This window comes from Hemiscyllium ocellatum, chromosome 22 (genome assembly GCF_020745735.1).
Source record: "Hemiscyllium ocellatum isolate sHemOce1 chromosome 22, sHemOce1.pat.X.cur, whole genome shotgun sequence".
Lineage (NCBI taxonomy): Eukaryota > Metazoa > Chordata > Chondrichthyes > Orectolobiformes > Hemiscylliidae > Hemiscyllium > Hemiscyllium ocellatum.
Window position 1 is genome coordinate 29,806,192 of NC_083422.1, and position 18,104 is coordinate 29,824,295.

General features: G+C 37.5%; 1 protein-coding gene across 2 annotated transcripts in view; it reads right to left on the reverse strand.

The window, feature by feature from the left end:
• dock1 (dedicator of cytokinesis 1) overlaps positions 1–18,104 on the reverse strand; it is a 594,554-nt gene that overhangs the window by 549,335 nt on the left and 27,115 nt on the right. For both annotated transcript variants that reach the window (XM_060841973.1, XM_060841974.1), the window contains exons 2-3: positions 8,636–8,719; positions 468–508 (exon numbers count right to left, since the gene is read on the reverse strand). In XM_060841973.1, the coding sequence (XP_060697956.1) occupies positions 468–508; positions 8,636–8,719 (125 nt within the window). The remainder of the gene's footprint in view (positions 1–467; positions 509–8,635; positions 8,720–18,104) is intronic.

The following is an 18,104-nucleotide window of genomic DNA, read 5'->3' on the forward strand; positions in this document are numbered from 1 at the left end:
AGCCAGCCCAAAATCAAAACCCATATCCTGCAATTCAGTCCACTCAGAAATAGTGGTCACTGCTTCATTATAATTACAGAGGCTGCTATTAAAACATAAAATTCAGGAATATAGTAGATTGTTCTGAAAAACTGTAGCCTTGACCAAGCAGAACGTCATCAAAACTGAAGGGGAATCATTTGAGTTGATAAGTAATAAATCTAAACAAGCTCCCTAGCAGGATAGTGGAAACAGACAGTACTCATTCATCTAAATGTAAATTTCAATAGATTTTGTTCAGAGAACAGTATCTTACAATACAGTACAAATGACTGCAGGATTCTTAGCAGAAACATGCGACCAGACAGATAAATTTACCACTCAGTTTGTTTGTATAGCACACTTATACAACAATTTTTATTATACCCAAAGAAACAGATATTTAAAACTTGTCACTTTTGCATATATGTAAACTTTAAATTACTCACCTTTCTGGCTTTGCGACGATGTGTATACCCTCTGTACCAACCTAAACAGAAATGTTTAATGTAACTAATAAAGTCAAATTACAATGAGCATATTACATTACTATGCAGGAAACCTGAATTTACTTTAAGACCATGCCAAAATGGGTAAGATTAATAGCATAAATAACAAAGCAGTCAAATTCAAGTACTTTCTTACAACAGACAGACAGCCAAACCAAGTCAATCTTTCTATCTCTGTATTCACAGCGCACTTACTTGTTCCTAACCAGACTTTTTGAATGATCAACCCCAGACTGTGAATAAACAAAAGACTTAGTAATTCATGAATCTTACAATAACTATAGCAGAGTAAAATTAAACAACAAAGTAATCTAATTTGGTCTAAGCTATAAACTCAAAAACCTTTTACAGTTCAATTAAACTGTGGGCGGCACGGGTGGCACAGTGGTTAGCACTGTTGCCTCACAGCGCCTGAAGACCCGGGTTCAATTCCCGACTCAGGCGACTGACTGTGTGGAGTTTGCACGTTCTCCCCGTGTCTGCGTGGGTTTCCTCCGGGTGCTCCGGTTTCCTCCCACAGTCCAAAGATGTGCGGGTCAGGTGAATTGGCCATGCTAAATTGCCCGTAGTGTTAGGTAAGGGGTAATGTAGGGGTATGGGTGGGTTTCGCTTCGGCGGGTCGGTGTGGACTTGTTGGGCCGAAGGGCCTGTTTCCACACTGTAAATCTAATCTAATCTAATCTAAAAAGACATACAGACAAACATAGGTAAGAAATAAAATAATAAAAGTCAGATTATTTTAAGTTTTCATGTGGCATTGTTGCACAGGTTATGATGGTTTCTTGGTTGATATTGCAAAGGTGTCGATCAGAGACACATTTATAATTCGTTCAGATAAAAGCTGTAATACTTATAACCTAGCTTTCTATATTCTGAGCTTCCAAGAGCTGCTCAGGGGAGGTTAGGCAGGAAGCTTTGAAATATTCATGCTGTTTCCTTTTGCACAGAAAAAACAGTTCAAACCTCAATTCAAACTCTGACCACTCCATGACAGATTAACTACCTCCTGCACGAGGTACTCGTTACTATTCAACATCTACCATCTGCTTAAACATAAGGGCTTTTCCAGATTAATTGGAAGTAATTCTCAGGTACTAACCTCATTAATAGACAATTTCTATTATCTGTTTAAACAATGCTCTCCCCTCGCGATTAAGTGTTCACAGTAACTTCTGATTAAGAACCAACCTGTTATTAGCTTCCAAGGCTGGACTCCCAAATAAACAAAAGCTTGTTTGGTCAGTTTTCCCTTCAATGCAAGCCCAAAAGTCATCTTTAGGTCAAAGCTCCCAAATCACACCAACAAACCAAAATGGAGATAAAGAATTTTTTTTAAAATGAAGAATCAGCAAGGGCTCAACACTAGAATCATGGAAATTCACCGTAGCTTTGGTTTTGAACAGCAAAGAGGTGCTATGATTATGTTTAACCTGTTTCAGCAAAATTATTAAATCATTTATGACCAAAATGAGGAGAAATCTCTTCAAAGGATTATGGAATTCTGTCACTGAGGGTTGTACATACTCCAATATTGATAATATTTAGTGTTAAAAATGGAGAGACCTTAGGCTACTCGGACAGAATTACATACTCGTACCTAAAGTCTTGCAGATAACGTGAATCTGTAAAATTACACAAGGACTGATTATCCAGGTTTTCTTTGTAGTCTCAGATTAGATATATTTAATCAACCCTTTCAGAGATGCTACTAGGTCTCTGGAGCAGTTGGCACGTGAACCTGGGCATTCTGGCTCAGAGTTAGGGACACTACCATGGTGCTATAAGAGCTCCAACTCTGTCTTCTAATTAACCTGTACAGCAATGTTATTACACATTGCTGGAGTAGGTGCGACTTAAGTCTAGTACACCTGACCCAAAAAACAGGGACACCATTAATGCACCCTCAAAAGACATAGCTTTTCATTTGCTATTTAGCGATGCTAACTTTTCTTCTCTACCCAAATTAGCCATTACTACAAAGTCCAATAAGCATCCTCTCTGGAGCTGATGCATTCGACCCTTAAAAGGACCTGCATTTCCAACTCTGACAGTGCATTCCTCTTTCTAAAAAAAAACTATTTATACAAGGTACATAAGTATTGAAAAAAAAATGCCACTATTAAACAGTGAGAAATCCCTCTTGGGGAACCTTCAATAATGTTTCTACAGAGGCATATAGTATCTACTTTAAAGTTAGAGATTTCTTTCCTCTCCAGCTTTAAACTAGCTATACATATAGTATGCCATTTATCATGTATACTTTCTGTAGAATGCAAATTATTCCATAAAGACCAATTATTGATATAACATTCTATAGGCATAATTCTTTCAGTCCCTTTTATATGTAGCATTTCCTCTGAGATCTGTATCTAGATCTAAATAAAATGCTATGTCAATAGCATCAACGAAAGCTAGAGTTCCAGCAACTAATATGCTTTTCAGCACTCTTACTTTCTTTGTTTTCAAGCAGAGGGTAACTCTTCCCATTTTCTCGCCCATCACAAATCCTCCCGCACTGGAACATCCATCACATTTAATTGCATAGCATCACTAAAATGATTGATATCATACTCTTGGGATCCCAAATGGAGAACTTCAGTTAACACGTCTATATTCTCAATGTTTTAAAAAAGTTTCATTCACTCTCAAGAAGTCCTCCACCTTTAAATTTTATATCGCCAGACCTAGTTCCAGCACATCAAAACTTGGATTTGGTCTTGTCTGTGCCTAACCATTTGAGCTGTCTGACAAGACTTCAGCTGCTCCATCTCTCCTTGAAACAGCCTTAACTCTCTGTTCAGATGTGGCACAACTAATTACAATAAGATCGACATTTTCCAAGTATGAAAATTAGTAAACAATTACATTCAACTCAACCTGCTTAACTTCAAACCCAAATATTTGAAAGTTCACGAAGACTAACTGCCAATTTTGAATTCCTTCCTAATTTATTGGAGAACTTTCTCAACCCCAAGAGTTACAGGTTCCCAAGCTGAAAATGAAACACTGCTCTTTCAAGTTACACTGAGCTTCACTGAAGCACTGCTGCAAGCCTGAGACAGAGATATTAGCCAGGGAACATAGTGGTGGGTTGAAATGGCAAGCAACAGGAAGCTCAGGGCCATTTTTGCGGACTGAATGTAGGTGTTTTGTAAAGCAGTTAGCCAGTTTCCCCAGTGTATAGTAGACCACACTGTAAGCAGCAAACATAGTAGACTACATTGAGTGAAGTGAAGGTAAATCACTGTTTCACCTGGAAGATGTGCCTGCGGCCTGGGATAGTAAAGAGATACAAAGTGATTGGGCATGTGTTACACTTTCTGCGATTGCATGGGAAGGTGCTGTGGGGTGAGTGGCGGTCACCCTGGTGGTGGCATCCCATTGGAAGCAGTACAAGTGGTAGTGGACAGGCTGGACCGAAGGGTCTGTTTCCATGCTGTACATCTCTATGACTCTATGACTATGTGGATGCTGGTGGGGTGGTGAGGATTGGGGGACCCTACCACTGTGACAGAGAGAAGGATTGAGGGCAGAGTATGGAAGTTGGGTCAGACATAGCTGAGGAGCCCGTTAACCATGGTGAGAGGGAATCCTCAGCTAAGGAAGGAGGCTCCTTTGTAGAATCTTACATTGAAACAGATGCGATCAAGACATAGAGATTGCGAGAATGGAATAGAGTCTTTACAAGTAGCAGGATATGAGGATGTATAGTCAAACTAACTGTAGAAGTCGGTGGGTTTGTAATAGCCAGCCTAGTCCTAGAAATGGGAATAGAGATGTCGACAAAGGGGAGGTGAGAGAGTTGGCCAGAAGTCAAGAGCAAGGTGGAAATTGAAAGCAAAACTGATAAATCTTGCCAATGCCTGACAAGAGGGAGAAGCAGCACCAATTATGTCATTGGTGTATCAGAAAAAAGTTTGTGGGCCGAGTAGGACTGGAACAAGGCATCCCACAAAGGGGGAAGCCTAACTGTGGCACACGCTAGTACCCATGGCCACACCATTAATCTGAAGAAAGTGACAGGAATTAAAGAAGTAGTTGCTCAAAGTGTTGACTAGTTTGGCCAGGTGGAGGGTGGTGTGTGGTGATGGTGGCTGAGGACATTTCAGGCCCTTTTCCAGGAAGTGGAGAGCCCCAAAAGCACCAGTGGACAGATGTGTAGAGGGATTGCATATCCATGATGAAAAGGCTGCGGCTTGAGCCCATAAACTCAAAATTCTGAAAATGCCTTTTGATGAGCACCAGACTACTGATAAACAAAAAGATCATCTTCAGGTCCAGTGACCCTCCCACAGAATTCTCCACAGGTGCTGCCAGACCTGCTGAGTTTTTCCAGCAATTTCGATTTTTGTTCCAGATTTTCAGCATCCGCTGTGCTTTTGGTTTTTATGCAGTATATTTTCTGTATTTTGTTGGAATCTGCTGATAGGAACAAATATAGCACTTATTCCACCTTAATCAATTAGCAGGCTAAAGATCAATCCCTGCTACTTCCACAGTCATCACAAAAGGTAAAAAAAAATATATAGAAGACAATTTACCATTTTTTTCAAGACCAAGGCTGACAGAAAACATGGACCAGTTTCTGTACTTTTAACAAGAATGATTATTTATTACAAATGAATAGCTTCTATGTACAGATAAGATTATGACCATTGACAAAAGACTACTAGTTTAAGCTCTAATCCTTATCCCCATTATCACTGCTCTCACGTACAGACAAGAACGAAGTAAAAGGTAATAGGGGAGAGAGAAAAACATTTCAGGGAACCCTGCCCACTAAATTTGCAAAGATGATCTTTTTATTCATCAATACATTGCTTCTTGGTCTCTCTTCTGCAAATACTTTCAGTTGTTTGCAGAAAGCACAAGGCAACTGGTTCACAATTATAAAGGTCTTAATTTTACAATTAAAAATCACAAGTTAAAGAAACTGGAAATAGAAAACAAAGTGGCTGTCTTCAGGCTTGAGATGCTTTTTAATATAATGGGAAACAACATTTTTATGTACGAGGAAATGTTCACATTGGTTTGGTGAAGGATTCTAACTGGTAGACAGGTGACCATTGAGAATGCATTTGTTAGATGACGACAGGCAGTTGTAAGCTTTGTTTACATTAAAGTTGGCAGGTCAACTGATTCCTAAGGGCATTAACTTGACCAATGAACCAGAGAATGGCCATCATCTAAAATAAATGCAGTGTGTGTCCTTGTTCTTTTTGTCCGCAATGAAAAGCACCCTATATATTAATATATGTAGCTTCCAGGCTGCACAGGGCCAACTATGAACCCAACTGAATATCAAATTGGCTATCAGCATAATTTTTAGGATACTTGGGATAGTGTGACATTTGTTACCATCTCTCAGAATCACATCAAATATTGGACACTTATGTTTAAACAGAAGCAACACATTGACTAATCAGAGTCAAACATATTAGTTGCAATTTAAACAAAATTTGGTAGTTAATGGTCAGTCATTTTCCCAAAAAAGTCCACAACTGGATTTCAATCTGGTTGGGGTTTCTTAAAGTATTTTCCTCTTTCTTTCAATTCCCAAAATGGTTGTCTGAACCTCTTCAAAAAGAAGCCATTGCACAAAACTATTCAATTAGTTGGATGTTGTACAGAAACAAAAAAAAAAGGTAAACACTGTTAAAAATTTAAGTTGCACAGTGACAGATGATATTTCAATGTATTGAATTCGGACAAAATGTTTATATCTTGCACTAAGTATTTGTTGGTACATGTAACCATTTGCTTCCAGGGATTTGTATATTTAATAATGCAGGTATAAATGGATCTATTCCCAAGCATCTTGTATATTATGGATTATAATATTCTTTTCAGAACTGAAGTTTTACTCACAAAGAAGAGTGCAAGCATCATGTGCAAAGTAACATGGCTTCTTTAAATTTCCTATCACAAGCAACAACAGTGTTTCTGTGTCATCCATGTTGTTGTCGATCACAGCAGTGACATGATCCATGCTTTGTTTTCAACCAAAATACATTTAATCGTTAAACACTAATGAGCAACCTGATAAAGATGGTAAAACAGTCCCATTTTATCCGCAGTAAAACATCTTAATGCGTATGCATTCAGCGTGTGGGTGAGACCATTTTGGAACCATTACATATGATTCTGCAAAGCGGCTTGAACTAACTCTATTCTGATTGATGGCATGTACATACGACATGGGTACACAAGTTTGAATAATCTGGAGTTATCCGACTAGAATTTTGGCTTCTTGGGGGCATTTTTCACCTGGATTTCCTATTCTGTGATGGGAAAGGCTTATAACTTCATGACAATTAGTATTTCAGAATATCAGAATTTGATAGGAAGAATGTTGTTAATATTGAGAGGGTGTAGAAAAGATTTGTAAGGATTTTGCTGGAGCTGGGGGGTTTGAGTTATAGGGAGAGGCCCAAGGCTGGGGTTATTTTCCCTGGAGCATAGAAGGCGGAGGGGTGACTTTATAGAGGTTTATAAAACCATGAGGGGCATAGATAGGGTGAATAATCAATAATTGTTTTTGCTAGGGTGGGGGAGCCTAAATATAGAAGATGACGGTTTAAGGTGAGAGGGGCAAGATTGAGAAAGGTTCGGAGGGGTAACTTTTTCACGCAGAGGATGGTGTGTGTAGAGTATGCTGCCAAGGGAAGTGACTTATGTGGGTACAGTAGCAACATTTAAAAAGCAACTGAATAGGGATATGAATAGAAATAGTTGAGATAGATATGGGACAAATACTGGCAAATGAGGCTCAGTCAGATTGGGATGTCTGGTCAGTGCAGACGAGTTGGACCGTAGGTTCTGTTCCCATGTTATGCGACTCTATGATTCATCACAAGTTCACTGTGAAACACTAATACAAATACTTGCTGCTCACAAGGTCACACTACTGCTTGATTTCATGTCAAAGCCAGTATGGAATGATTATCTTTGGTGGAGTTGTCATACTTTTTGTTGACATGCTAGATCAGTTTTGCTAGCTTTCTAAATTGCCACATGTGTGACAGAGTAATCCATGTGAATAGATGGATCACTGTCAGCTGCCCAAACTAAATCAGAATCTGTTGGCCTAAAACTCAAATAAAGAGGGAGGAACCACTCCCTGAACATAAATAAGCCTAACAAAGACCATCTGAATCAAGTATTCAAACATCCTTAAATTAGGTAGGATAAAGTTCACAACTTACTGTCTGAGGATTACAGATATACCACCTGTTACCTGAATGCATAGGAAATTTGGAAAACTCCAACCACCAAAACATCAGTTCGCCAAGTTGCTATCTGTATTATACTTTTACAATGCTTTAATTTTGCTTGCAAAATATTGCCTTATATAAAAGCAACAGAATTAAGAAACTGGTTATCTACAATGGAGACACTCAGTAAACATTTCTAAATTCTATGTTTTAGACCCTTCACTTAGAGAGGTCAAAGTCCACACAGACGAAAATACACGTATGGAAAGTTCAGTTTTGAAAATTACATATCAGGGACGCTATAAAAATTTTTGCCTGCATCACATGTACTTTGAATAAAACTGACTTTTGTTAATAACGCAACAACTGATCAATAAGCAAGAAATCATCTCATTCCTAAGCTGGCCATATTAACTACACCAAATCAAATTTGGAACTCAGAAAGAGAATGAGTGCATCTATTAAAAAGGGTCTCATCGGGAGCACAATTCCTTTCCTTTAAGAGAAAAAAAAGCATCTTATTTCAGTCCTTTCTCCACTTCATACACATCTCCAACTAAGCAGGAGTTCGACAGAAAGTCAGTACAAAATAAGACCTAACAAAGTGACTTTGTTTGAGAACAAGCTAGCCTTCCAGTCGATATCTCGGGAGTAACTTCCAATAACAATTTGAATGAGGGGGTGGGTGGGAGCTTGCAGAAGTCAACATCTTACAACTTCTTGACAATGTCATCTTCATGCACAGTTAAGCTAACTATGGATGAAAGCTCAAAAGAATCTTTTTAATAGCACTACCAAAACTACAATTTTAACATGTAAAGGGATACAGAGAACAGATTATAATCTCCTGATTTTTAATATACATATTAAAATTCACAAAATATTTGCACTTGCCTTCACATGTTTCCAATATATGCACTGTATCACCAATCTGCAGAGGAAGTTCCACTTCGTCTCTGGAGTCATAATTGTATATTGCTGAAAACAAAATGAAAATATTCAAATTTAGTTCTATTTATAATATAAATAATCACTGCACAATCATACCAATTATTAACATGTCAATAATTTGTAGCATTACTTTTACTGAGAAACTCAAAGTAAACAGTACAAGCTTGTGACTGGCCCTGATCAAGAGATTTTACTAACTGTAAAATTGTAAACGCTACTTTCAAGCAGTGCTCATGGTCATAAGCATTTTGGTCTGAACTGAAATAGCAAATAAAACAAATCCCTGGACAACTACCAATGCTATTAAAAGGTGGTTACGATCTGATTCAAACTAGAGAGGATAAGCACAGAATAAGTTGTCAAGCAGAACACTAAAAACACTTAAGTGGGCACTTTGAAATTTGTACTATGTAAATAGTTTTTGGTTATCCATTTTTTTGACTGATAGGCGTTTCAAGTAGTGAAGACATTACCAGTAAATCTTTGCCTTCTTCAAAAATCACAGATTATACATACATAGTGTTTAACAAATATTTTGGACATTACCAATCTACTTACTACGCCAACATTTAGTTGAAGACAAATGCAAATTAAATTGAAAGTCATAAAGCCAAATTTAAATTCACATCTCTTAGAAGATCACTAAATTAAATACCTACAGCTTTCCTAAAGTAAAGTAATTGTACCCTGCTTTGTGCACAAATAGTTGCTTCATAATGCAGAAAAATTAACTTCCAAGTATTTCAATCAGAATGGGCTTGATTACTAACCCTTTTCTCATGCAATATCAATTGCTGCTCCCTTAAAATCTGGTATTTATTGCATCTAATGAATAGATGATAAAAAAATTCTCAAATTGCAAAGGAAAGCAGCATTTTGGAAGCATGTACATCTCAAAAATTATAATACAAATTTGCAACAATATCTTTCAACAGACTTCAGTTAACGAAATTCAAATTACCAAAATTTCGATTGAAAGCATAGTTTCTTTCTTCAGTAATACATATTTTTCACTTATCAAGAAACATAACTCGTTTTATCAGAGATATTTTTCACATCACCTGTAGCAAATGAACTATAATTATGCACAAGTGCTGATTAAACTAGAAACCACACTGTCAGAACTAGATCTTTAGCAGGTAAATCTCTCTTTGGAAAGGAATGTTTATTCACAATCCAGACATCAACTCTCATACTCGTTCTTAACGTTTATCCATTGTTCATACCAGGTAACACATGAAAATTTCTTCAAACAAGTCAAGTTCGCTGATAGAAATTAAAATATTTTTCAGCGACAGGTAATTTTCATTTTGCTGTGTGTTTTTCTGGTTTGATAGATTTTAAGTTATATACCAAAGAACTACACAGATTATTTCAGCAAACTAAAGTGGCTTAATGAAGAGTTTATTTAGCAATGGGAACATAGAGAACTGTCCTGAAGTACTGGTGAGAATCAATCAACTGGTTACAAAAGAGAAATTTAATGCATTGACAAGTCATATGAACACAAACTGAATAAATTTAAAGTAAATGAAGTACAAGGAACAGTCCAACACTTCTGTCACTTCCACTGTAGAGCTCATTCAGCTTGCACTACTGAACACTATGGTTAATTCATTAGTTCCAATATTCACTGTGCAAATGCACTTTTACTTTACAGCGGGTTGACAATCCAAAAAAAAAGTCTCAAAGACAAACTGAAGAAATGCAGGAAATCTGGCAACTGCAGAGAGAGAAACAAACGTTAACATTTCAAGTCCACTGTGACTTCTTTAAAACTCTCTGAAGAAGTCTGAGTGGACTCAAAAAAATTAACTATTTCTTACAATGCTGTCAGATCTGCTATTTTTTTGAAGGACTTCGTTTTTATTTCAGATTGCCAGCTTCTGTATGAATGATTGTGCATGATTTTGCTGCCGTGATAAGAGGCAGATTTAATACTTCACACACAGTCTGTGGGTGTGTTTACTGATCTAAATTAAACAAACATGAAGGAGGCAACTTATGGAATAATCTGAATATAGTCTTAATTAAAATTACTAAATTCAAATACAGGATATTCAAAATTCAGCGAAGAGAAAAAGAATAATGATATTTGATAAGGAGAGATGGAAGTGAGTACAGGCCTTAGATAGCTTTTCTCTTAGATATTCCTGCACCGTTTGTAGATTAGAGCTTCAAGTAAAGTCGATCATAGAAGTAACACACAACATACATTTATTCATTTTTTTACTTGCAAACTGCAAAGAAAATGGCATTCTGGAACTTTTGAAAATATGTACAGTTTCAAAAGTTATAATACAAATTTGTGACAATATCTTTCAACTGACTTCATTTAACAAAATTTGAAAGCATAGTAACATCGCTATAATCAACCATATTAGTTTCAATTTATCACTTCATCCACTTTAAACGAAAGCAAGATAGAAATCTTTGCCAACTGAGCAGCTTTTATATTATATGATGAGCTTGTGGTTGATAGTGCTCCAACTACAAATGGGTAGTCCTCCAAGCCACACAAACAGTACAGACCAACTACAAACAAATGCTTTATTAACTGATACCTATCGGAACAGGAGTGTACTGGTTGATCAAATAGTCCAGTTTATTGAAAGGTTCCCATAATCAATGTAAAATCTCACACTAAATAATAGAAACATAATGCAAGGGGTATACAGATCACTGTTATACTTCATTTACAACATGCATCACTTAAATATTAATGCAATTTTGTCTTAAATAAAACTTACTGGAAGAAAGCCTTCTCACTCGCACCCTCAACTAATTACTTAGACATTGTAGAGATCGTGGTAATGAGTAAACTTTCAGTATTTGAGGTATATAATTTCTGTCGAGTAAGTGAGGCAGTTAGAACAAAATTTACTTTATTTATGGCTTCACATTCAATATCTTATGTGGACTAGAGTTTGAAGAAGAGGTGTCTAATTTTTTAAAAAAGATAAAGGGAAAGAAAAAGGCACAATGGAACTTTCCTTTAAAATGGCACGGTCCCAGATAATTGCTGCTTTTTTTTTTAAAACTCACTTCAGGGAAGGCACGTGACTCTTTATTACTGGGCTGAAGTTCCATTCTGATTGAGCAGGCTTGAAGATGGTGTTGTCATTTCAGTTGGGGAAGCTTGCAGAAAGGAGCTACTTTCTAGAGCACTTTTGTGGAGAAACCACCATGAAACCTGACTGGTCACTTGAAGAGTGACTGAAACACTTTGTGATATCGTGTTTCTTGAGAAAGTTCCATCTGACTAGACCACAGAGACATCACCTATGTTGGTGACACCCACCTACACAGGCCACAATGCCTGTGGCAGTGTATATTTTTGTGGTAACCTGGAGAATAAACATTTGCACTTTGATATCATAAACTGTGTGGCAAACAATTCTACATCTTTACAGCATAAGATTTTTTCAACAATAAGTCAAATATTCGTATTTATAAAAGAAATAGCCAATGGATCTTTTTTATTCCAAGTAAAAATGATTGGCCATAAGGATCTGAGTACAACCAATAAATATTTGTTGTGACCAATGCAGGAGTGAGACTATTCTCATTTCAGTCGTAACATAAAATTTGAAATGGTCATCAAGTTACCCAATGCTGACGGATAATAGCAATTGGACAAGGATTAAAAGGTAAATCCAGGTTTCTTATGCAATTTTAAATAAAAACAGCTTTAGCATTTTGTTACAGTTCTTCTGTGAAGGAAGATACATCTCTCAGTAATTTACAATAAGTAACCAAGGGTAGGCATTGAATAGGCAAAATAATTTGGAATTAAAAGTATAAGTGAGGAAAACAGTTCTAACTGATCTAAGAGCACAACATTTAAAGGAGGAAAGCAAACCAGATAAGTCAACTGAATTAAATAGAACTCAATTGTAAATGAAACAGTTTAATTTTTTTTAAATGAAAAGCAATCTTGGACAGGTGAAGGAATTAGAAATGAGAAGACTGCACTTCAAAGAAAAAAGGGAGTGTTTCAGGAAAGACAGTAAAAACTGGAACAAAAAGAAATCACCTCTGACTTCAGAGAACAATTTTGTGAGATTAGAGTCCAAATCAAGATCCAAAGTGGAGCTGTCTAAATGCACGTAAAGCACCAAAAATTTGACAAAAGGGATTCCAAGTCATTTTGCATTGTTTGAAAAGATAGCTAAATGAACTGTAAAAAGAAAACTTAACACTTTTCATACAAGAATCTTATTTAGATTAGCATCTTTAAATCCAAACCAGCTTTCAAAGAAGCTTTTTGCAGGGCATTAGGAAGAGATTCGGTACCTTTACTAAAACAAGACCATGATCCGAAAATGTCTTTACTTTTTCAAGATTTGACTACTCAATTCCCAGAAGCCATTCAATGGAGAAAAAAAATACTGCTGCGGTGCTAGAGAAAAGTTAATCCAGTTCTTCACCTAACATGGATTACTGATGGAGATCCAGATGGATCAAGGTTCCAATTTTACACTTAGAATTTTTCAAGAGGTTTTGAGAACTTAAAGTATAACACAGATGAAGTCTCCAACATACCACCCATAAACCCTCCGTGAGCTTTAGGAAGGTAATATCAGACCACCAAAACAGTGGCCAAGGCATCGTGTCATGAGTACCCTTATTCTTCTGACAAAAGACTGGGATTTATTTTGTTTGCTAGCCAAAATTCACCCAAAATGCCTTCAGTCCTTTTGTATTAATTTAGTGACAAGGAAGAAACAAATCAAAAGTTTTTCAGAAGAGAGGTTTGAATGATCCATGTTAAAGGACTGGTGCACAGGAACATGCAATACTGCAGCACTACAAAGCACTGTTATGGCCCAGGCCAGGCCCCCTCAAAACATTTCAAGAAAGTAGCCCAGATCCTAAATTTTGCTAGTTGTTTTAAGCAGGTGTAACAAGGATATTCCATGCAGTTGGTCAAACCACAGTTTTAAACAAAACAGAATTTAACAAGATTACCAAATGAAGCTCAAACAATAAAAGGGAACAGAATACTGAATAACTTAACCTATCTGAAAACCAACCGATCATCCCAACTTAATGATGCCTTTCCAAATACTTGCAACAATCCTCATTAACACCCGTTGGCGCAAAACGTAAAATCAAACACAGGAGATACGTCAGAGTGAGACAGAGAATCAGTATGGAGCTGTTTCCTTGCATCCAGCAGCTTCACAACTGCTGGACTACCTTCAGTAAATAGCCAGACGGCCGAAAACCAAAACAAGCCAGAGAAAAGCTGAGCTCAGCGACCTGGCCACACCCCTTTTATTGTACAAGCGTTTTGTTTAAACTTAAAAGCCTTCTGCCCGAGGCAGTATCTGCTAGCTATAATCAAACTGGCCTTAAAACTATCCAAGCCCAGACTTTTCACAGTCTGTGTCTTTTACGACCTCTCTGGAAAAAACCAAAAACAACGCAACATTGTTAAAGGAGCAGCATTGTCACACCATGAAGAAATGGGCCAATAAGCATGTCAGGACACAAACATTTCAACCATGCAATGAGGTGTTCATTTTATCAACTTTATAAGGTGAAACATTTAAAGCACCACTCAATGGTTTATACAAGACATACAAAAGGATTGGTAAAGTAAGTGATTGACACCAAGATTGCTGGAAAAAAGATCTGACTGTGTCATATCAAGACAAGGAGAAAGACAAACAAACACAGGCATATCAGTTAGCAAAGGCAATGGAGAACAATAAAGATGATGAGAATTGCATAAGGCAAATCCCAACTATCCGCTTAGCTAATACTGAACTATTACGGAAGTCAGAACCTGGTTTTCATTGGTAGAGCCAGATGAGGAAACGTAATGAGGTTACTCGAAGTAGCAGTCTGCTTGGATAAACAAGATGTACATGTCAGCAATACATGTAGGTGTCGGGGAATCCTCTCTTATAAAGCATGGTCATAGTTGTTTGGGCTCAAGTGAAAGCAAAATTCTAATACATGATGGAAAACTACCTAATTGAATCCAGTCAAAACAGCTGGAGTTGTTATTGACTAAACCAGATATTTCAACCAGATTCTACGCAAAGCTCAGAAAGGTGAATACAATAACGAAGGCAGACTCCTCATCAATTCCTTGTTTGAAAGACTATTGACGGAGTTGGAAGTGTCAGATTTTGCATAAAAAGGTTTGTTAAAGGGATGCTAAGATGTTCCTTTAACACCCCAAGCTGAGAAGATAACAAAGGTAGCTTTTGTCTCAGCAACCGACTTTCGCCTTTGCTTAGTGATGTTGTTTAGACAAGAAAATACCTCACCATTTTACAGAGATATAGGAATTAAGTGGCAACCAATGCTTCTAATTGTGTATTTTACATTGAAGATGCACTAGTATACAGGAGAACTTGGAAAGAAAATTGGAACAAGAATTCCTATTCAGAAGATTATAATCAAATGATTGGATAATAAACCTGGACAAAGCTGAGTTTGCAAAAGCTCAGACAGCTTACATATGGTATATCATAGGGCAAGGAAGAACAGCAACAGGACAAACATTAATGGCGTTTGCTGACCCTAAAACTAAAGAGGAGATAACAGTTTTGGGGATGCGTGGTTTCTATTGAAAGTTTCTACCAAGGTCCACCAGGATTGCTTAATTAAATGGACAAATTTGAACCAAACAAAGCCAAGAGTGGGAGGAGGTCAGATCAGGCAAGTGGAGTCAGGCATCTTTTGAGAAGTTGAAAACAATTTTACGTCAGTGAAACAGGGCTAGCTGCGTCTAATTTTCCAAAACTCAAGATAACAATCAATGGTTGGGACTTCGGTGTAGGTACAATTCTGTTAAAAGATGAGAGTCAGGCCTAGAAAGTAAAACTTGAATCAACATCAAAAGATATTCTACAGAGGAAAGAGAACCTTTGGAAAGGTAGAAGACAGAGGGTGGTGGTGGAGGGTTGTTTTTCACATTGGAGGCCTATAACCAGTGGAGTGCCACAATGATCGGTGCTGGATCCACTACCATTCATTATATAAACGATTTGGATGGGAGCTATTTGGAAGAGGTATAGTTGGTAAGTTTGCAGATGACACCAAAATTGGAGGTGTAGTGGACAGCAAAGAAGGTTACCTCAGGTTACAACAGGATTTTGATCAAATGGGCCAATGGGCTGAGGAGTGGCAGATGGAGTTTAATTTAGATAAATGTGAGGTGCTGCATTTTGGGAAAACAAATCAAGCAGGTCTTATTCACTGAATGGTAAGGTCCTAGGGAGTGTTGCTGAACGAAGAGACCTTGGAGTGCAGGCTCATAGCTCCCTGACAGTGGTGTCGCAGGTAGACAGAATAGTAAAGGTGGCGTTTGGTATGCTTTCCTTTATTGGTCAGAGTATTAAGTACAGGAGTTGGGAGGTCATGTTGCAGCTGTGCAGGACATGGATTAGGCCACTGTTGAAATAGCGTGTGCAATTCCGGTCTCCTTCCTATCGGAAAGATGTTGTGAAACTTGAAAGGGTTCAGAAAAGCTTTACAAGGATATTGTCAGGGTTGGAGGATTTGAGCTACAGAGAGAGGTTGAATACGCTATGGCTATTTTCCCTGGAGCGTCGGAGGCTGAGGGGTGACCTTATAAAGGTTTATAAAATCATGAGAGGCATGGATAGGATAAATTGGCGAAATCGTATCCCTGGGGTGGGGGAGTCCAGAACTAGAAGGCATAGGTTTAGGATGAGAGGGGAAAGATATAAAAGAGACCTAACGGGCAACTTTTTCACACACAGAGAGTAGTATGTGGATGGAATGAGCTGCCAAAGGAAGTGGTGGAGGCTAGTATAATTGCAACATTTAGAAGGCATCCGGATGGATATATGAATAGGAAGGGTTTGGAGGGATATGGGACAGGTGCTGCTGGCAGGTGGGACTAGATTGGACTGGGATATCTGGTCAGTATGGAGGGATTGCACCAAGAGATCTGTTTCCGTGCTGTACATCTCTATGGCTACTGGTTCTTAATCTCTAGAAGCAGCAGAAAGAGTAGAACCAAGTCGATGTTTTGTTACTCAAAGGGTATCACAAGTACAATGGTAGTCCTTGCAGATTGGGCATTTACGGGTAAAATTTTAACTGTCAGAGGGCTTCCAGGGTGACCAGGAAACACCAGAAAACATCAAGATGGAAGTCTGAAATGGTTCTGCCTACTTCTGTGTTTAACTTGGCTACCTCAGGCATCATTTTTCTGCTTATTCACATCTAAAAGTGCTTATATTTTTGGCAAATTAAGTATTTGTTTGTTAAAGAAATAGAAATTTCATACATCACTGAAAGATTTGACAATTACACAAATTAAACTTCTGCTTATTTGTCTGAGGAATTCTAATGTCATCTAGTTATGGGACAAAATTCACAAGATGAAGGCCTTTTGCCTGAAACATCAATTTTCCTGCTCCTCAGATGCTGCCTGACCTGCTGTGCTTTTCCAGCACCACTCTAATCTTGATTCTGATCTCCAGCATCTGCAGTCCTCACTTTCGCCTAACCTACTGATATTATTGCTAGTGTCTGACGTTTACTATAGTAAGCTCTAATTGCTATAATAGATGATACTTCCATCTTTCAATAAAATATCTTAAACTATTACTAGCCTGACCCATATTTCATGCAAGATCTCAATTTATTCTCTATTCTTAGACTATCAAAAACTCACATCTAGAGAATAAAGTCATCCAATTCTCTCAGTTTAATCAGTGTCAATTATTTGACAGCCAAGTCAAGCATATTAAAGCTATCACTGCATAGATACTATTTTTTTCATGTAATAACACTGCAAGAGTTCATGGAAATCCAAAGTGAAACTCAAAAGTTTATGCTAAAAGGATAAACTCCTGCAAATTATCTGCTACAAGTTGGACACAGAACAAAAACAAACATGCTTAAGTGTTGCTAGGTTCAATATAGTCAGAACTCAGCTCAATAGTAACACTTCAGTGACAGACTGCCAAGACAAAAATTATCATAATTCAGCCTGAATGAGCTGAAGAAATAAATGGTGTCTTTTAGTGTGAAGATATTTCTCAACCTTATTGTTTAACTACTCAAGTACAATGTGATTAAAAAAGGAGTTTCTGATTCATTGCTGAAACATCTATTCAGATTGAATCAAATAATGTTTAAAGTATACCAAAAATAATGTTTTGCAGGAATATCTTCAGAAATCACAAGTAGGGCTCCATGCCCCTGCTTATGTTTGAAAAGCTTATTTATGGAGATACTTTTACATACTGAAAATGTCAAAAGCACTTCATATTCAATAAAAAAAAAAGACATTGATGATGCCTAGGTAAACCATACTTGCTGATTTGGCAGAAACAAAGTGAGATAGCACAAACCATTACAGCAATCCCAACCTTTTAGGTCTCATAAATTAGTCTTTATATCAGCTCCTGGGAGA